This window comes from Ambystoma mexicanum, chromosome 12, assembly GCF_040938575.1.
Source record: "Ambystoma mexicanum isolate Mex_15411 chromosome 12, UKY_AmexF1_1, whole genome shotgun sequence".
NCBI classification, from domain to species: domain Eukaryota; kingdom Metazoa; phylum Chordata; class Amphibia; order Caudata; family Ambystomatidae; genus Ambystoma; species Ambystoma mexicanum.
This window is the reverse complement of record NC_090936.1, coordinates 360,243,510-360,271,471: the sequence shown is the minus strand read 5'-3', so window position 1 is coordinate 360,271,471 and position 27,962 is coordinate 360,243,510. Positions and strand designations below refer to the sequence as shown.

General features: G+C 44.9%; 1 protein-coding gene and 1 long non-coding RNA gene across 3 annotated transcripts in view; one reads left to right on the top strand and one right to left on the bottom strand.

The window, feature by feature from the left end:
* Window positions 1–27,962, bottom strand: part of LMNTD1 (lamin tail domain containing 1) — a 2,112,860-nt gene that overhangs the window by 1,862,736 nt on the left and 222,162 nt on the right. For both annotated transcript variants that reach the window (XM_069628478.1, XM_069628479.1), the window contains exon 4: window positions 14,456–14,644. In XM_069628478.1, coding sequence (XP_069484579.1) covers window positions 14,456–14,644 — 189 coding nt within the window. The remainder of the gene's footprint in view (window positions 1–14,455; window positions 14,645–27,962) is intronic.
* The window catches only part of LOC138513536 (uncharacterized), a 539,144-nt gene that overhangs the window by 399,708 nt on the left and 111,474 nt on the right, over window positions 1–27,962 (top strand). The gene's annotated exons all lie outside the window — the stretch shown is intronic.

Here is a 27,962-nt window from a genome sequence, read left to right as displayed (position 1 = left end):
CCCTGTCAGGAATCCGCAGGACGGGCATGAAGAGGGCTACAATCGGGCGCATTCCCGTAACCGTCTTGTAATTGAGCAGACCTTTGTCCTATTAAAGGCGCGGCTCCGCTGCGTCAGCCGGTCTGTTGGCACACTCCTGTACGGGCCTGAGAAGGTGGATAAGATCATCATGGTCTGTTCCATGCTGCACAACATGTGCATCCGGCGGAACCTACCTCTGCCACCTGACATTGACCAGCAAGCAGCGGGTGTGGATGAAGATGAGGAGGGAGAAGATGTTGCACGTCGGCCAGGGCGCCAGGCACCAGATGGACGTGCGGTGCGCCAATCAGTGATTGACCATTTTTCATGAGAGACATGGATGCAGAGGGTGTAATGGTGGCTGTACTCTGGGCACTGGGATCGTGTGCATATGGACACAGGGTGTGGTGGTAGATGGGCACTGTACACTGTAATGCATTGAATGAACACAAGCCAAATAACCAATGTCCACTCGTGATATCTTATTTCCACACAACGGGTGTATTGAACAGTATAATCAAGCATTCTGTAGTGGCCCTCCACCGCACCCCTTCCTCCCTCCCCCCACAACACCCTTACACACCCCCTCCACACACAACACCCCCACACACCTCCTCACCCCTTCCCCCTCCTCCAAAACACCCCACACATGAGGTGAAATGCATGTCTTTGTATGCAACTAGAGTCAGCACATGCAGGCTGCCCCTGCTACTGGTAGCCTCTCTTGGCCTCCGGGGGCTGCATATCTGATCGCCGCGTGGTGCGTGTTGATCTCCGCACGGGGCTCGTTTGGGTAGAGCTGGCAGGTGTGCAAGAAGATGATGCCGTGCTTGCATGAGCCTCTGTTGGTGCAGGACGCTGCACCTCCAAGGTCTGTGCGATCCTGGCCAGGACCTGGGTAACTGCTGATAGCCCCTCGCATATCAGCTTGGTATTCCTGTCCATGGCCCCTGTCATGGCCGTAGTGTTCTCACGTACCTCCCGCCTTGTCAATGCACCCTCCGCAACATATTGCTTCACAAGGTCCGTGAGCTGCTACCCCTCCATTCGGGTCATGCACCCCTCTGTGTCCCGAATCGCTGTGGAGGTGGACAGGGCATCTGCTGAGGGGCCCAATCTAGGGCTGTCCTCTGATGGGCTCGAGGCCTCTTGGCTCCCCTGTCCTCCTGACTGGGGCTGAGGGGTGCCATCTGGGGTGTCCTGTGGGTTGTTCTGGGGGGTTTGCTGGGGGCTTGATGTGCGTGCACCATCCCGAGACAGGTTGCCGTCCTCATGTGAGCACTCCTCGACCTGGCCCTCTCCCTTGTCTCCAATATGGGGCACTGAGGCAGCTGCCTCCCCAATGGAGCTGTTGGTGGCAGACTGGGTCCTGTCTGCCTCTGTCTCGAGATAAGTGGATACGTCCTGTGCTCCTGTTTCCTCTTACGGTTTCACAACTGTTGTTTGCTGCTCCTGTGCCTTGGCCTGGTGGCAGTTGGTGCTTCGTAGTGGTCCTCGATGTCGACGGCCTGGTGCCGTCATCCCTGGCCCTTGGCTTTTTCACCGATGTCCTGGCCTGTGCCGCAGTATCCTGGCCATCGCTGTCGGCATCTGTGCCTGTGGGGGTCAGAGAGAGGCACGGCATCAGTGATGGTTGTACGTGCATCATGCATACATTGGTGTTAGTGCAGTTGTTCCCATGTGATGCATTGCAATCTTGGAGTTGTGGCATGCAGGGTGCTAACTAATTGGGGGCGGGGGTTATTTAGGCATACGTCAGGTTCTCACATGCTTGAAGTGGTGTATGCTTTGTGACATACCGTTGTGTTGTGGTTTGCGTGCAGTGTGACACGTGCTGTTTTGCTGTTTGTGGGGTGTGTATCAGGTAGGGGATTGGCATGCAACATATATGTTGATGTGACAGTGGTGAGGACAGCATCTGGACAGGGATGTGTCCATGTGTGTATGATGGCCCATGCATTGTCTTATGTCACTTTCACATTAGTTGGCCAACATCATGCTTTGGTTTTCTATGGTTTGTGGTGACACTCACCTCCATCTGCCGATGACGGTACTCCAAACTCTGCATCTCCGATTCCCTCAAAGCCCTCCTTGTCGATGGTACTGGCACATGTCTCCTCCAACCTGGTGAGCTTGATGGGGGAGTGGTCCCGCCGCATGTTGCTAGCCCCTGGCTACGATTGGCCTCACACGGAGGCGTAGATCGTCCCACCGCTTCTTGACTTCTTTTACCGTGACCTTCCTGGCCACTTCCTCCCAAATCTCCTTCTTGCATATTTGTGCGGGTCACCTGTGGTCTGCAGCAAAAACAACATCAGCGTGCTCGACCAATGTGTCCGCCAACATGTTTAGTTCGTATTATGAAAAGCGCACCTTGCACTGACAGGTGGCACCTTTCTTGATTGCTTTGGGCATTCTGGTCAAGATGTGTGTGGTCTTCTGGAGGTACAGGTCCTGTGGAGGATTGCAATGGATTGTGTTTTTCAAGTTGGCCGCCGTTGCATTTCGCGTTCCAGTGTGTTGACGTTGCTTCTGGTTCTGGTATTGACGGACCCGGTATTGCCGGAACTGGTATTGCTGGTGGCCATTATTTAGGGGTTGCCGGAGGCGGAGGAGATGTCAGCACTTTACATGATGCCGCTAACAGGAGTTTGAGGGTCATTAGCGGCATGGTACGGACGTTACATGCATGCCGGTACGCGTGTGCATGCATTCTCGTATTCGGCCGCTATTAGCGGCGTCAAGGCTACTCAGACGCGGTATTGCCTCCATGCCGGTAAAGATTGATTTTTACCACAAATCTCGTAATGAGGCCCACTGTGTCACCCAGCCGTGGTGAGGAACTTCGAGTGTGCACTGCTGCTGTGCCTTCCTGTGCCCTGACATGAGCTGCAGTGGATTCAAGCTGTTCCCTTCATCAGGAGCAGAGAAATCGCCAATGCCCCACCACAGAATCATCCCTGGAACTCAGCCGCTGAAAGCCGCAGAGCCGTACATTTACAGCCTTTGAACCCACAACCGAAGTGGAGTCAACTGCGGAGGTTGGGTCAGGAGTGTGCCTTGGGTCGGTGAGAACTTGCAAACCTTACCGGTGGCCCCTAGCGCATCCATCCATTTTTACGCACGAGTTTTCCGAGAGGGCCACTCACCTTTATCGAGGTAGCCTGTGCTACCGAGCTATTCCCAACTATTAGATGCAGTCCTGCCCTCTTGGGGAGACCTTCCTCGAATAGTGGGAACTTATTCTTCACTGCTTCACCTGCCTTCCTGAGCTGCTACAGCCCCTGCAAGAGACCCCGTTTTTTTGCCCAACCACACAATCACATTCACCTGCATCCGAAAGCACCTTTGAGCATAAGGCTCCACTCCTAGGGATTGGACTGCCTCTCTGTTAGTTAAAAGACCTTCAATACATGTATATGTATTTTTGATATATACACCCAACTGAGAGTCATTTGTAGTGTTGTTTATTGTGTGTGTTCATTATGGGCTTTCGTTTACCCTCTCCTCTCCTGAGACCTAGTCTTGACCGCTGTGAATGCTACCTTGATTTGTCTGGTACAAAGGTTACCCTGTTCCAAGAAACTAGGCTGGCCTTCTGAACCTGTGGTCAGAGTTCAGAAATCCATCTTAAGATTACCCAATGATAAAAGGGACTGTCCAGTCGAGGTTGTATACAAAGATCTTTTTTATTATTTAGAGCCTACACTTCTAGCACACTACAAAATACAACCCACCCTGTAAAGGAATGCAGAGGACAGTTTCAAAGAAGGAAAAGGGATGCACTCTGCATAGCAACAGTTCAAGGATACTTGGCTTTGGTAAAAAGGGAGCCATGTGTCATAAAATGTCACCAGGTGCCTTCGGAGAAGGATCAGGGGGACAGGACCACAAGTTACCTTGTGCTGTACGAGTTCTTGGTGCTATGCAGGAATCAAGTAATCTTCAGGGTGCTTTGCAGCTTCTGCAACAGAGTTCAAGATGGAAGATGGGAGATCGCTGTGGGTAACAGGTGGTAGGCAGTTTGGCGAGCAAATCTGGACAGATTGCCGCAAGCTAGCCTACACAGTGGCTCAGGGTCAGGAATCACCTCAGTGCTGGTCAGCGGTTGTGAAGCAATGGTCGAGGCATCTCAGATGGCTTTAGCGACTGCAGCATAATAACAATCAGCGGTGTAGTCGGTTGCAGCTTGAGAGGCTTGACTGGCTCGAAAATCTCCTTTAAGGCGGACGTCGGGAGATGCTAGTCGATGCACTCCTAGCTTCTTCACTAGGATCGTGTCGTCCTCTGAGGCAGACAGCCCAAAGTTGAGGACAGTGTTGCAGGCAGCTGCCTTGTCCTTGATTTGGTTTAGAGACGATCTGGCACTTCCCACCTAGGAAGTTTGCTGCAGAGCCAAGCAGGGCATGCTGTGTGCTGGGCTCTTGCTTCCCTCTTGGCGGTCCTGGCCTTCCTTCACTGACAGAAGATGTAAGGCAGACTGTACCTTCAGCCAGCGTTAATGCTGACTTCTTCTTGTTACTTTTTGCAAAGTCTTCAAATGATCTGCCACAAGAGGGGCTTAGCCCCCTTTTAAAGCCTAATGGACCACAGGGATTGGTGTAGGCAAAGCCTACCGTAATGAACTAGTCCTGGGTCCCCACCACCAGTCTTCTGTATGCGTAAGGTCATAACCAGAGTATTTTGCATCAGAAAAAATTAAGGGGTTAAAACACGTAATACTAAGTCCCACCCATCTTCTTCTCTGTTGTGGATCAAAGGGTCCCTCTGGTTAAATGAGCTTTCTGTGGTTCCTGATTAAAGCTGAAGGTCTCCCTTGAAGCTGCGGCGAGACCAGACTTTCTAGCTCCATCAAAACACATGTGTACCTTCTGAATGGAGTTTCTCTGTGGGAATGACTACTGTAAACACGCAGTCCCATACATGACATTTCACTGTTAATCAATACTAATGACAGGAGCTGGTTTCAGGCTGACACTGTGCATATAAAAGGGTGTTGGGGTTTCCCGTCTCCCTTGTTAGACTCTGCAGCCAGGCCTCATGTTGGCCTGATTGAATTACACTCCGATTAGTTTGTGAATGCTGCTACCAGCTACATGGCACAACAAAATGACAGGGGGTATCCATGGACCTTTTAGTTCATTATGCTGCCCATGGCAGGGGGAAGGTATGGCCCTCACCCTTCTGGAGATGCATTGTGTACTCCACCTGTCAGATCCCAACAAAATATGACAGGGTGGACTGTGCCTGTAGGCTGTATGCACCCAGCATACATGGGCCTATGCGTATGTTGCGCAGTAAGCATAGGAAAATGTGTGCTCGCATGCAATCAAATTGTACATCCTTTTAAATATGTCAACTTTGCTACCAGCCATCCACCCGCTCAGACATTTCACCAACAAGTGTGTGAACGTTTCAAGTGTCTGCCCACTTTTCTTTCTAATTTCTCTGAAGCTCTTGAGATACTGTTCAGGGGTTTTACAGAACTTCATAAGGAGGACCACCTTCATGCTCTAATAAACGGGCTTTTCCTCAGGAGTTAACTGAGGAATTGCATTAGTCCCTGGTGTCGGAAAGCGACTCATCAGGGCTGCACCCCACATTACCTCGTCCACCTCCTGTAGCTGAAAGCAAGCTGGAGTGCTTCAAACCAGTCAAAGATATCCTTCCCCACCTCGTAAGCCTGCACTAAAGCTTTGGAGATGCAGCACCAGGGTTTTTCCCGGGCGCCTTCGTTTGGGCCACTACCGCTGCTTTCGCTAGAGGAGGATCTGTTGGCCTCCTTTTTCTCATTGAGTGCCAGTCTATGCAGCTGTATGGCGGCCCTGATCTGCTCCATTGCGACCTTGTCCTGCTGTTTTTGTTCCTCCAGCACAACAGGCAATTTCTAGCCGCTAAATCGTTAACAGCCAGGACACTTACTGGGCCACTTGGAGACTGTGCTGAGGTCTGTGACCTGCGGGATGCTGCACTAGCCCCTGACCTCTGTGAAACTCTAGAGTGTTGAGAAGCCATACTTGCCTCCCCAGCAGGATGGCTGGTGAGAAACACTGCTCATGCTGTCTTCCTCGTCATCTTCGATGACTCCTCCAGGAAAGGTCTTCATTCGGGTACACAGGGTCTAGCCCGTCCCATGGGGTCTTCGCCACAACTTCCCTTGCTTCTACCCAAGCAGTCAGCAACTCAGGTTTATTAGTCCCCTCTCTTGACATAGGACGCACAGGACATCTTTGCTCATGCCTTTCCCAGTTTCTATGCCAATCGCCAGGATTATTTAATAATGCCTAGAAGTGCCCTAACGTTGGGTGACTAAGCTGTGCGCAAAGCTCCTGCTCGAGTCGACCGCCTACCACCAATGTGACAAATCAACTTCCAGGGCACCAATGGTCCAAGGAGTAATATCGCTTTCTAAACAATCAATCAATTGAACATCAACCAGTACACCAGAAGGGATCCAAACCGATTGGAAACACAGGCAAATTATAAACCTCATTGTTCAATGTTGATAAATTGGACGGAATGGCAGGCTTATCTCCGAATGTTTACAGATCGTTGGTTAGTTGCAACACAGTGAAAATACAATTATTACCCAATGATAAAAGAGACTGTCCAGTCAAGGTTGTATAAAAATATCTACTTTATTATTATCACAACAGACAGTTCTAGCACACTATGAAATACAACCCACCCTGTATAGGAATGCAGAGGACAGGCAGTATCAAAGAAGGAAAAGGGATGTACTCTGGTTACTGACAGGAGGGTAGTTGGTATAGTAAATAATCACAACAGTTCAAGGATACTTGCTTTCAGCACAAATGTAGCAATGGGTCATAAAATGCCACTAGGGACCTTCGGAGAAGGACCAGGGGGGCAGAACCACAATGTACCTTGTACTGTATGAGTTCTTGGTGCTCAACAGGGTCAAGTCAGTTTTAACAGCGCTTTGCAGCTTCTGCAACAGAGTTCAAGATTGGAGACAGCTGCAGTTATCAGGCAGCAGGCAGTTTGGCAAGTGATGCTGGACGAATGGCTGCAGGCTGGCCTACATGGTAGCTCGGGGTCAGGAATCGTTGTCTCAGTGCTGGTCGGTGGTTCTGAAGCATGGTCAAATCGTCTCAGATGGCTTTAGCGACTGCGGCACAACAATAGTCAGGGGTGCAGTAGGTTTCAGCTCAATGAGCTTGACTGGCTCGAAAATGCCCTGTATGGTGGATGTCGGTAAATGCTTGTTGATGCACTTCTGCTAGCTTCTTCTCTAGGCTTGTGCTGTCCTCTAAGGTGGATGGCCCAAAGCTGAGGAGAATGTTGCAGGCAGCTGCTTTGTCCTTGTTTGGTTCAGAGACTCTCTGGCACTTCCCATCTAGGAAGCTTGATAAGCCGCGCTGTGTGCTGGCTGGGTACTGGTTCTGGAGTTACTTGCGGGTCTTCTGTATTCAGTATCTCCCACTGTTCCCTGAGAGATGTTTAGGAGAGGGATCTGCTTCCCTCTTGGAGGTCCTAGCCTTCCTTTACTGGCAGAAGATGTAAGGCAGACTGTACCTTCAGCCAGGGTCCAATGCTGACTACTTCTTATTACTCCTTGCAAATTCTTCAGATTATCTGCCAGAAGAGGGGCTCAGCCCTCTTTTAACACCAAATGGACCACAGGGATTGGTGTAGGCTAAGCTTACCTTAATGAACCAATCATCTGTCCAACCCAACAATCTTCCATTTGCCTGAGGTCATAACAAGAGTGCTTTGCAAAAGAAAAGGTAATAGGGTGAAAACATGTAATACTAAATCCCAGCCATCTTCCTATCTGTTGTGGATCAAAGGGTCCCTCTGGTTAATGGAGCTCTCTGTAGTTTCAGATTAAAACTGCAGGCGACACCTGACTTTCTGGCTCCGTCGAACGACATACTTGTACCTTCTGAATGGGGTTCCCCTGTGGCGATGACTACTGTAAACACGCAGTCCCACACATGACATTTCACTTTAAATCAATACTTAGGGCAGGAGCTGGCTTCAGGCTGACACAGTGCATATGAAAGGGTGTTGGAGTTTTCTCTCTTCCTTGTTAGCCTCTGCAGCCAGGCCCCATGTGGGCCTGTTTGAATTAAACTCTGATTAGTATGTGAATGTTGCCACCAGATACTGGGCTCAACAAAAGGACATGCTGGATCCATGGAGCTTTTGTTAGTAAATTAGGCTGGCCATTGCAGGGGGAAGGTTTGACCAACCGGCTTCTGGAGATGCATTATGTACTCAGCCTGTCAGATCCCAACTAAATATGACAGTGGGGACTGCGCCTGTAGGCTGTGCCCATCCAGAGTACATGTGTCTATGCGTATGTTGTGCGGTGAGCATAGCAAAATGTGTGCGGATTAGCCACAATTGATCTACCATCAGTCAATTTAATTTTTTAAAATGTTTAAAAGCCCAGGCGAGCGCACACCCATCGTGCGAATGGTAGAATTCCTCACAGCGAGTGAGATAACTTGTATAGTGAATATTGTCAATTCAATCTCCTCTTGGTAGATTAAAGGCTAAGTAGATCCCAGCTGGGCCCCAAATACTGCTGGAATTATGTGGACTAGGTTCACAGGTTCTCCCATTTCACAGCTGAGCTATTACACTGGCCTTATGATCCATAAGTGTAGTGATGGTCTCAGTAAGGACCATTTTTCAGTGCAACAATCTCAATGAAATCCAGTGCAGCAGAAGAGCAGCTGCTCAAGTTTTCGAATGTACATTTTGCAAGTATGACAGGGACGATAATCCAGGCCAAGGCTAAATATGTTGTAACTTTTTTTATTGGGTGAATCAACATAGGAAAGGACAACATAATAAAGAAGGGGAGTCCAAAAGGACCCATATTTAAGAACTTCAGGTGTCTGTCCAGTGTGAAGTATCCTAACGTTTAGACCAAGTGCAGATCTCTGTCACTATTTTGTTCTTTCTCAAATGTCCTTCCTGGCTTGCTTGTCAGGTTTAAAGTGTTTTCCATGGCCATTCTCTCTTCTCACAGTTCTGTGATCAAGGGTATCCTTCATTCTTTATTCTACGTCTCAGTCTTGGTCTTAAGTTGTTTCTGCATGCTCTTTTCTGCTCTCTCTGTCTTGGGTGTAACAGGGTTTCTGCACCCTTCTTATATATTCTCTTAGTCTCGGACTTAAAGTGGTTTCCAGAATCCATTTACTATTATGGTGCTATGATTCCACTTCTAGGTGCAGCAGGTGGTTCTCCAGTTTTCAGGTAGGAGACGGGGTGTTACAGCTAAGGTAAAAGTATAGGTGTGTCCCAGAGAGCATTGTGGGGAATCAAGGAGCCTAAACGAGCCTCACCACAGGGCTTCCAAATGTCCTCTCCCAGTGTCTGAGTGTTTCCCCACTTGAATAACTTGTTACACTAGTCCTGGCCACCCTCTGTGTCCTGCCTTGTTATCGTGTCTTTTTCATGCCATGAGACCAACCCCTTCTGATCAAGGTTTTTCCTTCTTCTGAGTTTGTTTGATCACCTCATTGGGATGATAATCACACTCCACTCCTGGTCTTTCACCACCTCCTCCCAATGATCCTACCTTCTCATCACTTTATCCTGCCTCCATATGATATTATACCATCCCTCCTCGGTTTCTCCACCCACCTCATCCTCATGTACTGTCACTTCCTCCTCAGTTTCTACACCCACCCATGTTGTTGTTCTGCCACTCCCTCTTCATTTTCTCCACCAATCCCCTCCTCGTGTTTTGCCATCAACTCTTTAATTTCTTCACCCACCTCGTCTTGGTATTCTGCTACCTTCCCTCAATTCCTCTGCCCACCTTCAATTGATGTACTGCCACTACCTAATCAATTACTTCTTCAACCACCTCCAAATGTTCTGCTTCTTCCTCCTCAATTTCTCTATCCAGCACACTCTAATGTTCAGTCACCTCCTTCTTGATTTCTCCTTCACCTTCTTCTCCTCTTCTGGTCTTAATCATCCTTCCTGCCAATGCTCCCTTGCCTATACCATCCCCTTTCCATCCAAATGTCTTTTCCACAGTAACCGTCCATTATCAAAGCTCATTCTCCTCTCAAAACTCTCCATTCTTCCCACACTCATTCTTTTTGCCAACCAACTCTTAACTCATACCAGAATCTCCTTCTCTAAATGCTCACAAAAACTAACTGAAGCATTGGGGTTATAAAGCTCTCTGTGGGCCAAGTTCCTTTCAATGGGCTCATAAATATTTCAGGGATTGGGATTAGTTGAGCTTAATGAGTTGACATGGGCTCAATGAGGGTCTGATATGGTGGTCCAACCCTTCAAATGGCTGGTTCACCATCTTGAATCTCACTAGGGCCTTTCATATGGTCTGCACTGTCAGGGAACATATGATTTGCTGTTTCAGATTCCCACCATATCTGAAAAGCCTTTTAAGCATAAAGCACATGGTTACCCTTTCCCGCTTTCCCAGCATCTGATCTGTGTGCCTAGCAGATTCCACAGATGTAATTAACCAAGTGGAAGGTATGCTGTTTGACACCACTGCAAAGGTGTTGGTGACCATGGACATTGAAGCCTTATTTTCTAACCTACCTCAGGGAGAAGCATTACGGGCTATGAAGGACTTTTTTTTTAGAAGAGAGAGAACAACCCCACTCCATTCCCACCACATTTATTTTAGAATTACTTGAGAATGCATGGAGTAAAAATGTCTTCAAACACTATATAGAGAACAAAGTAACAGCTATGGGGGCAGCTTTTGCCCCAGTATTGCTAACCTGTATATGGCTTAATTTGAGGAGCTATATATCTGACCAGCAACCATTCGCTTCTGAGCACCTATTAAATTCTTCAGAAGGTACATTGATGACATTTCACTGATATGGGACACCAAACGAGAGCAGATTCATAATTTCTTTGAGTGGATCAATACATTGAATGAGAACTTGACATGTCAATCGGTCATGCACAACAAGAAAATACCATTCTTGGATTTAACAGTCAAGGACATAAATGGACAGTTAGAATTAAGTCTATACAGAAAAATGACTCACTGTAATACTGTCCTGCATTATGACAGTTTTCACCCACAACCCCTCAGAAATAATATCCCTTATGGACAGTAATTGAGGGCCAGAAGGAACTGCACCGCATTGAGTAATTTCCAGATACCAGCTGACATTATTTCCAAAAGATTAGCACTCAGACGTTACACAAAAAGATTAGTGAGACAAATCAAAAAGAGAGTTAGATGCCAACATAAAGCCAACCTTTGAACAACAGTCAACTGAGGTAAAGACTTAAGACCAACTGGTTTGCGTCCAACATTCAAACATTCAGTAATGATATCCGAAAAATGATTTTAAGAAATTGGCATATCTTACAATTGGATGATCCAGGTTTTGTCCATCCACTATTTGCATTCCGTAAAGGGAAAAATCAGACAGATGCTTTGACCACTGCAGACAGAAAGTCTATAGTCTGCACTCTAATTGGGGTTTTGAACCCATTAAGTAGCACAATCCTTGCAGAGATTGCAGCATTTGCAGGTTTACTACGAATCTGAAAGAGTTCATAGTTCATCACAAAATGTGGAAACTAAACACTCATACCACATTCAAGAACAATAATGTACATTATCTGATACAATGCCGATGTAACAAAATCTATGTGGGAAGAATATTGAGAACAGTAAGAACTCACGTACTGGAGCATAGATCCATAATTTGGATCAAAAACCTCACATCACCACTAGTGGAACATTATAGTTCAACTGGACATAGCCCAGATTAAATCAAATGGTGGGCAGTGAAAAAAATTGAATGTGCTGACAAAAACAGACTGGAGGAAAATTTGGGATGTATCATACAAAAAGTCACACTGATGGGCTCAATAATCACGATGAATGGCATCAATTGGTTTGTGTGTAATATCCCCCCTTTGATTATCCACAGGTTTATGTAATTCTCAGAATTTCCCAATTTGCAAGTTGTGTTAAGGTGTATACACCTTCTTTTTGGCTCTAGCGAATCCCCCAGACATTTCAGGTTGATGGACTTGCAGCATATAAACATTATAGACTAAAACGTCTCTATGGGTTTCACCTTACCATGAGGCGTTATTTTATCACTCCTGCTATATGTTTCTTTTTGGGACCTCTAAAAACCATTATAGTTTAGACAGGGGGGTGTATATCAGTATATCAGCCATGACCATATCTTATGGTATGTTCCATATAATTCTTGTAATCAGGAGATAGCCCAAATGATAATTATTTTATCAGTTCCATTGGCCAGAACTATTATTGTCCGGAACATATTCTATGAAATACATAAATTTAGGGCCTCATTAGGACTCTGGCGGTCATGGAATGAACGGTGCCGGTAAGGGACCGGCACGTTCATTACAAGCCACCCTATTACGAGGACTGCTGCGGGTCCTGCTAAGGAACACCTGGTCAGACCTAGCAGTCCATTTGTTAGCATCCTCCCCATTCCCATTGAGCCCAACGGGGGCTAAAACGGGAATGGGGATGTACCGGGTCCGGGTCCCACGAAAGGGATTTACCGGGCCCTCCAAGGTCGGAATGGCCCGGTAAGACCCCTTTTGCGGGACCAGGACCTGGTACCCGGTATGGGGGTAGAAAAAAAGCGGCATGGCAACCTCCATACTCGTAATGAGGCCCTTAGTCTTTCTTTCTTGTCAATTGACATGCAGAACACATTTGACGTTCCTTTCACGTTCCTTTCACATCACGCAAATACATCACACATTACATTAACACACAAAGGAGTAAGAGCAGGATGCATTATTCGATGCAGAAGTGATGGCTTGGATACTGAGCCCACTAACACTTACACTGACAGTAAGAGTGGCCAGGATATTCATCATTGCTTTATACATTTTAATGATGAAGACCTCCAGGCCAACAAATTAGTGTCCAGATTAAAAAAGAAACTACCTTTATGTATTGTCTTAGATATTTGTTTGTTACAGGGCTCAAGTCGAGGGTACACGCGGGTGGAGAGAGTCCACCCACTTTTTTCAAAGGGTGGACGCAGTCCCCCTAGGTATTTTAGAGGTTATGTGTAAATTGAGAACATTTGACTGTTTTCTTTGAATGTATGCCAACCCGGGGACTAAAGCAGCAGTCACCAGGTTCGCAGGCCAGGCATGTCACCACTGCAGCATATAACCTGATGAAAAATACAATGCAAGTAAAGTTGAAATTACATATTTCCGGACTGCATGTTCCTGGCAAACATTGATATTCATTCTTGGAGTTTAAACCGTACACACCTTTTACAATGTTCAAACAATATTAGAAGAGAAAATATCCTCTCTTCGTTTTTGGTGGGTGTTGATTATATGAACGGCAAATGCCATTCACATTGTGCAATTAGTATGGTTATTGAAAGCCAATTGAATGAATGCTAATTTCTGGTGACGCCTACACCACTACGTATGTTAAAGAGTCCTCCAACTTTTCTGTATGACTTGACCCCTGGTTTGTTGGTGCTTCACACTGGTGTTTGATGGCGCACTTGTTTGTAATTTTTGTCAAAATGATGAGAGTAACATATTATTTGTTTTGTATTGTTTGGTAAATTGTATTATAGATTTTTAAACATAGTATATGTACTGATAACTCAATGTGTTTTCTATAATAAATTAATTTTGCTGAATATACTTTGGGGGTTATGGGTGTTACGGTCGTACATATTTACTGAAAGAGTGAATCATTGCAATTTGATGATTAATGAAAATGTGTCATGAATATAGTGTTATCCCATGTGACACTGATTTAGTTATTATTTCCCCTGGTGTCAGTTGGTCATGGGGATCACCCCCCTTATGTGTCATGTTTCCTGTGTGCCCAGAGAGCATTCCTGGCATTTCCATTTGCCTGCAAATTTCCTTCTCAAGCTGTGCAGAAGATGTCTGGATGCCTGTGCATTTGCAGGGGTTTGTAATGCAAGCCCTGTAGACATTCCTGGTGGGTCCCTGATGTCGGAGTGGGCTTGCCATGTGCTGGCATGGTCACTGATTTGGAAAGCCATACAATTCCAGGAGCATTCCGAATGCCAGTCTCGTAAAGGGGCAATGCTTTATAATGATGGTCGATAAGATTGAGGGGATACCTGTTCTGATGATCCATGACTGTTGGGTGGGGTTGTTTTGGCGACTTGCTTTGGCACATGGTGGTCTCCTATCCGCTCTTAAAGGGGCAAAGCCCTCGGTAAATGCTCTGTGACTGTCCCCTGCCATTTGACAGGGACTAAGTGGGTGGGTGGCCTGGGAATCCACTGTGTACCACCTTCAAACTCAACAACCTCTAACTTACCACTTACCCACTGGATACGGACAGAGATTTTGTTGCAACGTAAGTGAAGGAATCGGAGAACCTGCGTACACAAAGTTCAACACACAAACAAGGGCCATGCAGCCAGTCCCCATTGCTTACGTTTTCTGGCACAGCATCATGCTCCTGTGCAGGTCCTCCAGCTCCCTCTTGGCCAGGTCCAGCTGCACCAGCGGGGAGGTCTTGGAGGTCCTCAATGCCAGCAGGTCCGCCTCCTTTTGCGCCATGTAAAGCTGCAGGTTTCTCATTTCTTCATCTTTCTTCATGAGCTCTGTGTTCATCCGGATGAGTCTAATGGAGAGAAGAAGAAGGGACAAATGTTTTACTGAAAAATGTCAATGTCGTTGCAGATTAAAGAAAATGCACATAAAATAGCTTGTTTCTACAGGTCAGGTTTGATCATGCTGTTTGGGGAAGCTTCCATTTCGTCCCTGACTTTAGTTCCTTTCCTTTGTTGATGAAATCATCTTCTTTCCCAGGCTCCCCTTTGCATCGTAGGATGGTTCTAGCAGAGTTTTTTCTTTCAAAAAATGGAAGTAATGAATGGAGAACAAGTGTGCAGGCAAAGTATGTCTGTGGGGACATAAAGGCATGCAGTATGTGCACTTTATCCTATTTTGCGCTGTATTTTTTAGAGGGAGGCATAATGTCCTATGATGCAAAAATGCATTTCTGGAAAACATATTTGCTCCAGGGAAAGATTGTATACTGGTGCCGAAAGTTGGCGCTACAAAATAATCTCTAGCAAAACTACTCATCCATTCACACTCTGACGTGATCCTTAAAATAAAGTTCAACCGAGGTTGTCCCAATGGACGCTCAGCTAGAAGGAGAAATCAAGGGAACAGTTCTGTCTTCTGAAACAGAAGGAATGTTTTTGAGCAATAAGGTTGCCTTATAGATCTGTATATATCGATGGGATTTCTAAAGTCTAAACCTTGCTGGGAAGCAATTAAGCACTATACATAGGGGGCACACCCAGGCAGGTGTGAGGAGACGAGGAGGGGAGAGGGCCAGAGGATGGGGGAATTAGGGTTGGGGTGAGTGATTGGCAAAAGCTACAATTATTCTGTTATGATAAATCAAATGTTGCTTATTCTTCGTATTCACCAGCCATATTTTCGTCATATCAGGCTTTGTGTGACATCAGAATTATTCGGTAAGGGGCTGGCTCCTTCCAACCACCCACCGAACAGTGAAATACAGTCAGGTTTTCAGAATGAGCAAAGGAAGATGGCAGTAGTCTATATTGAACTTCATTGTATGCACATTAAACTCATACATATTTGGTGTGGATATAAAACAAACTGAACTAGATGCAACTTATCGTCGGTTCGATGAGGCCAGTCCCATTCTCATTCTTTCTAACAGCAAAAAGAGTCCACATTACTACATTACAGTTGGGCTCTGACGTCAGAATAGCATAGCTTACACAGAGAAGCACAGAATGCTGAAGCAACTCATTGATCACTAAAGCAACTGCCATTCAAACATTTAAAGTTGGGAGGACTTTTTTTTTGGATTTCTTTTATGTGAATTGGCTGTTAGAGTTTAAAGTCGTGATTTGGTAGGAAACCATGCATTGTCCAGCTCCTTGGATGAGCTAGAGCACGAGTTCTCAGGAAAGCAACCTGTTTCTCCACACTGTCCTAATAAGAGGACTTCAATAAAATGTTGCAAACACATAGAACAGATTGCATAGGGTTGATAGGTTTGTTTTATTTCTCCAGTACGAATTCCTCAGGTGTGCAGACTCCAAAGAGTCTGAGTAATGAGGTACACTCACCATACAAGGAATATTGCAAGCTACTTGCGGGTTCTTGGGAGAGGCATTTACCAAAGAGATGCCCCTCCGTTTTACCCTGGCACCTCTGCACCCACAGACCGCACCCTGCAGGTTCCCTATTCAAAGATAGGTCTGGGCAGTGAAGGAGGGGGCATTCTGTGGGTGCAATGGACCATGCATGTTCAAGTATATTCTGGTTTCCTATAGAAAATAAATAGAAAATAAACAATGGGCCCTGTGGCTGAAAGGGGAAGCATTAAATTTGCACAGCAGAATAATACTGCCAAATATTAAATGGAGAAGGTTAATATCTTCTCTTTCTCTGACGACCATTACAGGAAACTATTGGATACACCAGATTTGTTTGAGGGTCCAAAAACAAATGAGATAATTGCTGATGGGACAAATGCATTGAATAAATTAACACAAAAAAGAAAAAAAACGAATATGTACGCAACTTCATGTTAGTTTCATGATAGAATATCTTAAGGGATGGATAATACCAGAGCGGCTCCAGGTCAAAAATACACCAAGGATTTTTATTGATAATCTGCGTTTCTTAAAGAATTTCAGTGGAGTATGCAATAAATGCTCGAGGGACCTAATTATTTTAATCATAGAAACAGCTGAAGAGGAAGTGAAAACGCAAAGTGAAGAGATTGATCGCCTGGAAAAAGGCTTTGTAGAAAATGATGTAATCCAAGATGCTAAAAAACAATTAGAGAATTTGGAAGACGAACTAAACAAATTTAAACAATTGAATCTAGACCGTAAAATCAATAAGTTAAAGAAAGATCTGAATATATACAAGGAAGAAAAGACATACACATATCTACGGGAAGGGTTCTACACAGAGACTACCACTGGGTCCTATTATTGGAGACCAAATAGATTTGTCACCTTCTCAAACTCCTCTGGGTCATCTAGTGGTTCGGAGGACCCGAACGCGGGGCAACCTAGTAAGAGTTCTGGGATTTTGAGAGGCCAACAAACCGTTTTTTTGAAACGGGGGCCAAAGAGGCCGGCCGAGATGAAGACAACAGCAATTCAGCCCAGGTGTCAGAACACGCCAGTGGTACCAAAACCAGTAGAAAGGGATAAAATGCCAATTTTTTACTTAACCTCTATAATTCTCACAGGGGCGGAACAAGAACTTTTAGCCAAAGATTTATCATTTGTACCGGTAGCAAAGGCTGATGCCTTCACAAGTGAAATGGAACTCCAGTGGTTCTTTAGGAACATTAGGCTTAAACACTACTTTGAAGTATATCTCCCGAATCAAAATAAAAAGATCTGAGAATCACAAATGAACCAGAGATACCAAACATCACGGGGCTCAAAAATAAGTCCCAGTTTATACCATCAGCATATGTGTGCCCACCGGAAATTGTGACGTTCGAGAACAGAGTGATTAAACAAACTCAGGAAGCATTGAAAAAACACAACTTCCATCATGACAATTTGAGTAAGGATGAGAGAGATAGTTTAAAGAACCTGAGTGGCAATGATCTTCTAACCATCAAACTGGCCGATAAAGGCCATGGTATTGTCCTAATGGATACCAGCAAATATGATGAGGAATGTCTCAGACTACTCAGTGATAAGGGTTCATATAGGAAACTAGATCATGACCCCACCAAGACACTTCAAAATGAGATATCTAACCTCATGAAGCATGCTGTAGAACATCACTGGAGCTGTGAAGAAGAACAGGCCTTCCTATGTAAAGTTCACCCAAAGAGAGACGCTTTCTATATTTTACCGAAAGTACACAAGAACCCACTATGACCACCAAGGAGACCGACAGTGTCGGCTATTGATTCACTATTAGAACCCCTGTTGATCTACACAGAATTTTTTCTTAAACAGCATATAATATTAATGCCGGCATTCATCAAGGCCATAACCAACATGATTAATATCAGCAAAGATATAGTGATAGAGAACCAGGACATCCTAGTAACTATGGATGTCGAATCCCTGTACACGTCAATCCCCCAGAGGGAATGTTTGGAAGTATTGGATCTGACACTGGACACAAGGGAAGTTCTGCATAGACCACCGACAAGTTTCATTCAAGAATTTGCCAGAATAGCAATGTGTGAAAATGTCTTTCTATTTAAAAAACAAATCTATAAACAGCTCAGGGGTGTGAGTATGGGGGCCACATTCACTCCGGATGTGGCTAACCTATACATGGCAAACTTTGAGAAAACTTTTATATCTGGTCCTGACAATTGCATGAGTAAACAAGAATTCTACGGGAAGGTGGTTGTTTGGAAACGATTTATCGATGACGTCTTCCTAATTTGGAGAGGATCCGATGAATCCCGGACAGGATTTTCGAGTGGATGGATAAACACCTGTGATCCCAATATCAAATTTACTATGAAGCGAGACCATCAAAAGGTAGGTTTCCTAGACCTGATGATTAGAACAAAATATACATTGTTACAAACCACCCTTTTCTGAAAAGAAACCGATAAGAACAGCCTTCTTCATTTCATGAGCTTTCACTTAAATGGCCTTGAACAAAATCTTCTGTATGGCCAATATTTGCAGATTCCGAGAAATTGCTGTATGAATGATGACTTTCGACACCATGCAGATACCATGAAAGAGAGATTGACGATAGAGGTTATCCTAAAAAGTTGGTAAAACAACAGTGTAAGAGGGCTGCTAATACCCACAGAAAGATATGCCTCACATGCAAGACAAAACTTGATAACAAAAGACTGGTGTGTATCTCTACTTTTTCAGCCATTAGTAACTTACTGAAAAAATGCCTTTTTGCCTTTAAACGAAATGTGAATTTGAGACAAAAGCTTGTCCACACTTACAATCAAGAAAAAAGAGCTGAACGACTGTAAGAAATCAATGGGCCTTGAACCCGTTGTGGACCAATATAAATGTGGCAATTGCATGGCATGCCAATTCACAGAAACCAGAAAATCTTTCGAATGGGGCAAAATCAAGTGGAAAATGATGGGACACACCAATTGCCTGACAAAGAATGTGGTCTACATAATTATGTGCCCATGTAATCAAATCTATGTGGGCAAGACGACTTGCCAGATACGTCAACATCATTCATGTATATGCAATAAGATTGCGGACAAACCCCTGGTGGAACATTTCCAGCTAAAAGGGCATTCGGGTGGAGACATTAGGTGGTTCATTTTAAAAACGTTCAAGACACCTATGAGAGGCGGTTATATGTCAGCTATACTTCACTGCACAGAACAGAGGTGGATTTACACCCTGAACAGTGTGAAGCAGGGCCTGAATTTCTCCATTGAATGGAACAAGATGATACATACCTAACCATCGTGATCCAAACAGGTAATATACCGCTGGTCATATGAGGCCTACTAGCCCTTATCCAAAAATATCTTGAGATGACACATAGAATTGACATTTCGGGTTTTGCACCTTTTATTAAATGGATCTGATTTGTGAAATGTCATATAGATGCCTACCATTTATTGAATTAATGTGATAGGCACTGAGGTACAGATGAGGCCTCCAAGGCCACATTCAAATAACATCTGGGTATGATATACAGAATGGGTTATGCTCTGTATGCCTGATGGACCCGCTTTGCGAAATGTCATTTAGTTATTACTATGTATTTAATTTAACTTGATATGGCACTCAGGTAAATGCAAAGGCATTGGTGTCAGCTGGCGGGACAGTAAATAGTGAGTCCTCTCTCTATGACTGATACTTTTTACTACGAGAGTGAGGCAACGCCCCCATTCTTCTGCCCCCGTTCTTCTGCTATTCGAGTCTGCGCATGCACCGCATACACGAGAGCAGAATTGAGTCGGTGTCAGGAAAGGAACAGTGTAAGCTAGGAGGTGAGTAAAAAGGTCGATACCACCCCAGGAGTGAGGATTTTTATCCCAGCCGAGTGATTGAGTCAATGTGTGAGGAGAGGTAATAGGTACGCGCTGCTATGTATGGATGAGATGCCGTGTACATGCACGGACACGCAGCCCTTTATGGGCAGAAGGCAGTGATGGTGCTAAACAAAACGGTTCCATTGTAAGCACCATTGTTTATATAATTGACGGTATATTAACTGGAAAGATGCCGCAAGCGGGTAGTGCTGTGTCGCACCCGTGTGCGCCCCAAATGGCAAATAAGTTAAAGTATTCTGAAAAAGATTACTAGACCTACTTTAAAAATTACATTTCATCATGTCTCTCATGGGAAATGGACGGATAAAGAGCATATGTAGGATGTGTGTCCTAATCAACTTCTCTGCATTTTTTATAGTGCACTGAGTGTCGGAAGGATATGGCATCACTATTGCCCTTACACCTTTACATGCTAAACAGCCACATAGAGGGTGATTAAAAAGTGATAAATATCTTTTCATGTTCTGCAACTGGGAGGAATAAACTTTTGTTTGCAGATTTTCTGTAACAGAGGTGTGATTGGTGGCCTTTTTGATTTCTCACTAGTGGATGTGAATTTGGAAGACCATGTGTGAGTAACTTACTGCAAGTGCAGTCCAACTGAGGCAGTCTCCTTAGTGGCCCAAAATGAAGAAAGGATCCATGTAAGTGATATGAACACCATGGGGCACACGAATCTGTAAGAGGTGGAAGCAACTATATATAGAGACAAGGTTAAGGATACTTATACATCCTCTTGTGAACATTATTTTTCTAGGTGCCTGTAACTAACAGCAGTGACCTTGGGGATTTATTTCCATCATCGACACTACCGCTGACACGTTTTTGGTTAGAGGTGAGTGTAGATGAGTACCATCAAATAGATGGATACACACAAGTGAATTGTGTCGCGATATAGTGAAGAGGCTAGAGACTGATAGATATGTTTTGTTTGTTTATTTTAGAGATATATCCCTGAAGACATGATTCTTTCAGTTAAATTGGGAACTCTGATTTGTGGCTCCCAGATCCTGAGGAAGTTCAGAAAAACAGTGTACGCAGTGGGGTCCGAACAAGACTGAAACATATGTAGATCTGAGAGAAAGCAATTGTAGCTATTCTTTCAACAACAGATGTACATGTATTTATAAAAGAACAATACTGATACCGATGGGATTGTTTTATGTTCATGTATGATTATTTAGGCTTCATGTTTTTTCTGAAATAGATGAGATATTTATGGTATGTGTGAAAGTTTGCAAGAGGAGAGACTGATGTTAAGGAATTTATGGTGTATAAGTATATTTTGAAAAAATAACATTAACATTGTTTGTCAAAATAAAAAGAAAACATTTTCTACTATGATGTTATAAAAATTGTAATTTTGGAAAATATGTTCTCTAGCCTCATTTATGCCTAGGCCCATTGTTTATTTTCTATACATAACTTTACCTGGAGGACCTACAGGTACCCTTCTATTTTACCTTCATCTGGTTTCCTTACATTTGACCATTTATTGGATCTCGGACCCCACTTTGGTGGAACCTTGTGAGCGCATTTGCTGTGATGCATTTAAAGGGCCCATCACTGCATTTGTATTCTATTGTTTTTCCTCGTAGAAGGGCTTTCCAGAAACCAGCAGATCTGTGAAGGCCCAAAAGACTTGATCAGACCCATTTCTGCCTGCATTCTGCCCTTGCCCTGATACACTAAAGTGAATCTGCCCACACAGAGTTTGCATGGGCAGATTCAGGTTTAGCCAAATATTGGAGTTTTCTCCACTTGTGGGGTGTGCCGGTAGATGGTAAAATCAGTTTGCGGCTGTGCCCCTAGGCCTAGGACTTTCTTTTGCTTTGGTAGATCTGAACCTAGTTGCGGCTTGCAATAATGAACCTCATGGCCTGCAGATAGTCCCATGTATAATAGACAACCGAACAAAATTATTATTATCTTTCATTAGGAGCTTACAGTGCAACAAGATGAAGTATGTTTATGTTTACATTTTAGTTTGACTATGTCCATGAATCTGACATTAACATTTGCATACACTAATCTATACTGGCAATTCTCATACAAAACCAGGTATTTCCACAGTGTTGAATGGCACCGGAGACAGAACAATCAAGGAATAATATTAAATGAAATACTACAAAGCAGAAACATATTTTCTCAAATATTTTCTAAACATGGTCATACTTTGTAGTTACAGAGAAAATGGCGTATTTTAGAGCTGTCTGCACACAGCAGCATAGTCTTTATCTGTGTTAACCACCGAGATACATGGCCAGATAAGAAGCTTCTACATGACTACATGAAATAGAAAGTCTCTTCTGCATCTAGTACCCTCCCAGCCCTCCCCCGTATCTCAGATAGTCTAAACAATGCAGTGTTCAAGACAGCAGTTAATTCTTTAAATTGCAGCCTGAAGGTTCTGCATATTTGGACCTCATAGATGGGGTTTGGGGGGGGGTCACACTCTCTGCTTTGACCCATTTAAAACATGTGTAAATATGAAATCACCCGAGAGTACCTATCAAGAACTCTGCCTGCTATACCGAGAACTCTAAAAAGCCAATGCCATCACACCGGGCAGACGAGTCTAGTCAATCTAATCTTGAATCATCTTTCATCGCCAGTGATAAGACACATTGCTTGATGTCTAGTGTGGCGTCCATTGCAGCGTTACAGGAGTAGGAATTAAGAGCTCCCTAGTGGATATTTCACCAACTCTTATGATGTAGCTGAGTGCCATAATTCTTCTCTATAATGTAACATACCCAAAGAAGCACAACCATTGGCCTTTTATTGGTCAGGACTTAATTATATTTAATTTATTCATTTTGCATTTTTAAAGCGCTCACACAGCCCGTGGGCATCGAGGCGCTGTTACAGGAATTGTTTGTTTTTTAGATGTGGAATTGTTTTTTTTGCCTTAATTGCGTATTTATAACGCGCTTAAACACCCAGAGATTTCCAAGCGCGGACCCGGGAATCGAACCTGTGTTGCTTCATGTCGTCTTGCTTCCAAGGTGAGCACGTTGCCGCTGAGCTATCCTCCCGGAGGAGGAATGAGCAAGAGGAAGTATTATTTCTTGAACTTTGCCAAAATGTTGTCATCCAGAGCAAAATACAGATTTTGTAACTGAACTTGTATCCTCATAACAATAGTATCTAAGTTGGGCATTAATAAATAGGGGCTGCTCTGGTGAGTAGACAGTTTGAGTGTGTGTACCAGCTCACTCATTAGTAACCGTAAGTGCGCAGTGATTGCATCTTGAACAGTGTGTCTCTTATTGCCGGACAGAAAATAAGATCCTGAACAAAGCCACCCTTCTCTAATAACATGGAAAGTCTTGCATTGATCCTGTGAGGGCAACATGGCTTTGCTTTCATGAAAACCACCCTTAGACGGTTTATTTTACCAGAAATGCAAAACACAACATGCATTTGTTAGAACCATCAGAAAAGGGCAATGTGCTGCAGAAAACATCCAGAGGTGCTATGTTTTCCATGCATTTGCTAGGACCCTCAGAAAAGGGCACTATGCTGCAGAAAACAGCCAAAGCTGCTACGTTTTCCATGCATTTGCAAGGACCCTAAGAAAAGGGCACTGTGCTGCTACGTTTTCCATGCATTTGCTAGGACCCTAAGAAAAGGGCACTATGCTGCAGAAAACAGCCAAAGCTGCTACGTTTTCCATGCATTTCCTAGGACCCTAAGAAAAGGGCACTGTGTTGCAGAAAACAGCCAAAGCTGCTAAGTTTTCCATGCATTTGCTAGGACCCTAAGAAAAGGGCACTGTGCTGCAGAAAACAGCCAAAGCTGCTAGGTTTTCCATGCATTTGCTAGGACCCTAGGAAAGGGCACTGTGCTGCAGAAAACAGCCAAATCTGCTAGGTTTGCCATGTATCTGCTAGGACCCTAGGAATAGGGATTGTGCTGCAGAAAACAGCCAAAGCTGCTAAGATTTCCATGCATTTGCTCGGACCCTAAGAAAAGTGCATTATGCTGCCGAAAACAGCCATAGCTGCTACGTTTTCCATGCATTTGCTAGGACCCCAAGAAAGGAGCATTATGCTGCAGAAAACAGCCAAAGCTGCCACGTTTTCCACGCATTTGCTAGGACCCCAAGACAAGGGCATTGTGCTGTAGAAAAGAGCCAAAGTTGCTAAGTTTTCCACGCATTTGCCAGGACCCTAGGAAAAGGGAATTTTGCTGCAGAAAAGAGCCAAAGCTGCTAGGTTTTCCATGCATCTGCTAGAACCCCAGGAAAAGGGTATTGTGGTGCAGAAAACAGCCAAAGCTGCTAGCTTTTCCATGCATTTGCTAGGACCATAGGAAAAGGGCATTGTGCTGCAGAAAACAGCCAAAGCTGCTAGGTTTTCCATGCATTTACCAGGACCCTAAGAAAAGGGCATGTTGCAGCAGATAACAGCCAAAGCTGCTAGGTTTTCCATGCATTTGCTAGGACCCTACGAAAGGGCATTGTGCTGCAGAAAACAGCCAAAGCTGACAAGTTTTCCATGCATTTGCTAGGACACTAAGAAAAGGGCACTGTGCTGCAGAAAACAGCCAATGCTGCTAGGTTTCCCATGCATCTGCTAGGACCCTAGGAATAGGGCATTGTGCTGCAGAAAACAACCAAGGCTGCTAAGATTTCCATGCATTTGCTCGGACCCTAAGAAAAGGGCATTGTGCTGCAGAAAACAGCCATAGCTGCTACGTTTCCCATGCATTTGCTAGGACCCCCAGAAAGGAGCATTGTGCTGCAGAAAACAGCCAAAGCTGCTACGTTTTCCACGTATTTGCTAGGACCCCAAGACAAGGGCATTGTGCTGTAGAAATGAGACAAAGTTGGTAGGTTTTCCATGCATTTGCTAGGACCCCAGTAAAAGGGCATTTTGCTGGAGGAAAGAGCCAAAGCTGCTAATTTTTCAATGCATTTGCTAGGGCCCCAGGAAAAAGGTATTGTGCTGCAGAAAACAGCCAAAGCTGCTAGCTTTTCCATGCACTTGCTAGGACCCTAGGAAAATAGGAAAAGGGCGTTGTGCTGCAGAAAACAGCCAAAGCTGCTAGGTTTCCCATGCATCTGCTAGGACCCTAGGAATAGGGCACTGTGCTGCAGAAAACAACCAAGGCTGCTAAGATTTCCATGCATTTGCTCGGACCCTAAGAAAAGGGCATTGTGCTGCAGAAAACAGCCAAATCTGCTAGGTTTGCCATGTATCTGCTAGGACCCTAGGAATAGGGATTGTGCTGCAGAAAACAGCCAAAGCTGCTAAGATTTCCATGCATTTGCTCGGACCCTAAGAAAAGTGCATTATGCTGCCGAAAACAGCCATAGCTGCTATGTTTTCCATGCATTTGCTAGGACCCCAAGAAAGGAGCATTATGCTGCAGAAAACAGCCAAAGCTGCCACGTTTTCCACGCATTTGCTAGGACCCCAAGACAAGGGCATTGTGCTGTAGAAAAGAGCCAAAGTTGCTACGTTTTCCACGCATTTGCCAGGACCCTAGAAAAAGGGAATTTTGCTGCAGAAAAGAGCCAAAGCTGCTAGGTTTTCCATGCATCTGCTAGAACCCCAGGAAAAGGGTATTGTGGTGCAGAAAACAGCCAAAGCTGCTAGCTTTTCCATGCATTTGCTAGGACCATAGGAAAAGGGCATTGTGCTGCAGAAAACAGCCAAAGCTGCTAGGTTTTCCATGCATTTACCAGGACCCTAAGAAAAGGGCATGTTGCAGCAGATAACAGCCAAAGCTTCTAGGTTTTCCATGCATTTGCTAGGACCCTACGAAAGGGCATTGTGCTGCAGAAAACAGCCAAAGCTGACAAGTTTTCCATGCATTTGCTAGGACACTAAGAAAAGGGCACTGTGCTGCAGAAAACAGCCAATGCTGCTAGGTTTCCCATGCATCTGCTAGGACCCTAGGAATAGGGCATTGTGCTGCAGAAAACAACCAAGGCTGCTAAGATTTCCATGCATTTGCTCGGACCCTAAGAAAAGGGCATTGTGCTGCAGAAAACAGCCATAGCTGCTACGTTTCCCATGCATTTGCTAGGACCCCCAGAAAGGAGCATTGTGCTGCAGAAAACAGCCAAAGCTGCTACGTTTTCCACGTATTTGCTAGGACCCCAAGACAAGGGCATTGTGCTGTAGAAATGAGACAAAGTTGGTAGGTTTTCCATGCATTTGCTAGGACCCCAGGAAAAGGGCATTTTGCTGGAGGAAAGAGCCAAAGCTGCTAATTTTTCAATGCATTTGCTAGGGCCCCAGGAAAAAGGTATTGTGCTGCAGAAAACAGCCAAAGCTGCTAGCTTTTCCATGCACTTGCTAGGACCCTAGGAAAATAGGAAAAGGGCGTTGTGCTGCAGAAAACAGCCAAAGCTGCTAGGTTGTTCATGCATTTGCTAGGACCCTAAGAAAAGGGCATTGTGCTGCAGAAAACAGCCAAAGCTGCTATGTTTTCCATGCATTTGCTAGAACCCCAAGACAAGGGCATTGTGTTGCAGAAAACCGCCAAAGCTGCCAAGTTTTCCATGCATTTGCTAGGACCCCAGGAAAAGGGCATTGTGCTGATGAAAAGAGCCAAAGCTGCTACGTTTTCCATGCATTTGCTAGGACCCCAAGAAAGGAGCATTGTGCTGCAGAAAACAGCCAAAGCTGCTACGTTTTCCACGCATTTGCTAGGACCCCAAGACAAGGGCATTGTGCTGTAGAAATGAGACAAAGTTGGTAGGTTTTCCATGCATTTAACAGGACCCCAGGAAAAGGGCATTTTGCTGGAGGAAAGAGCCAAAGCTGCTAATTTTTCCATGCATTTGCTAGGACCCCAGGAAAAAGGTATTGTGCTGCAGAAAACAGCCAAAGCTGCTAGGTTGTCCATGCATTTGCTAGGACCCTAAGAAAAGGGCATTGTGCTGCAGAAAACAGCCAAAGCTGCTAGGTTTTCCATGCACTTGCTAGGACCCTAGGAAAATAGGAAAAGGGCGTTGTGCTGCAGAAAACAGCCAAAGCTGCTAGGTTGTCCATGCATTTGCTAGGACCCTACGAAAAGGGCATTGTCCTGCAGAAAACAGCCAAAGCTGCTATGTTTTCCATGCATTTGCTAGAACCCCAAGACAAGGGCATTGTGTTGCAGAAAACTGCCAAAGCTGCCAAGTTGTCCATGCATTTGCTAGGACCCTAAGAAAAGGGCATTGTGCTGCAGAAAACAGCCATAGCTGCTAAGTTTTCCATGCATTTGCTAGGACCCCAAGACAAGGGCATTGTGTTGCAGAAAACAGCCAAAGCTGCTATGTTTTCCATGCATTTGATAGGACCCTACGAAAAGGGCATTTTGCTGCAGATAACAGCCAAAAGTGCTAAGTTGTCCATGCATTTGCTAGGACCCTACGAAAAGGGCATTGTGCTGCAGAAAACAACCATAGCTGCTAAGTTTTCCATGCATTTGCTAGAACCCCAAGACAAGGGCATTGTGTTGCAGAAAACAGCCAAAGCTCCTAAGTTTTCCATGCATTTGCTAGGACCCCAAGACAAGGGCATTGTGTTGCAGAAAACCGCCAAAGCTGCCACGTTTTCCATGCATTTGCTAGGACCCCAGGAAAAGGGCATTGTGCTGCAGAAAAGAGCCAAAGCTGCTACGTTTTCCATGCATTTGCTAGGACCCTAAGAAAAGGGCATTGTGCTGCAGATAGTCAAAGCTGCTAGGTTTTCCATGCATTTGCTAGGACCATAGGAAAAGGGCACTGTGATGCAGAAAACAGCCAAAGCTGCTAAGCTTTCCATGTGTTTGCTGGGACCCTAAGAAAAGGGCACTCTGCTGCAGAAAACAGCCAAAGCTGCTAGGTTTTCCATGCATTTGCTAGGACCATAAGGAAAGGGCACTGTGCTGCAGATAACAGCCAAAGCTGCTTCGTTTT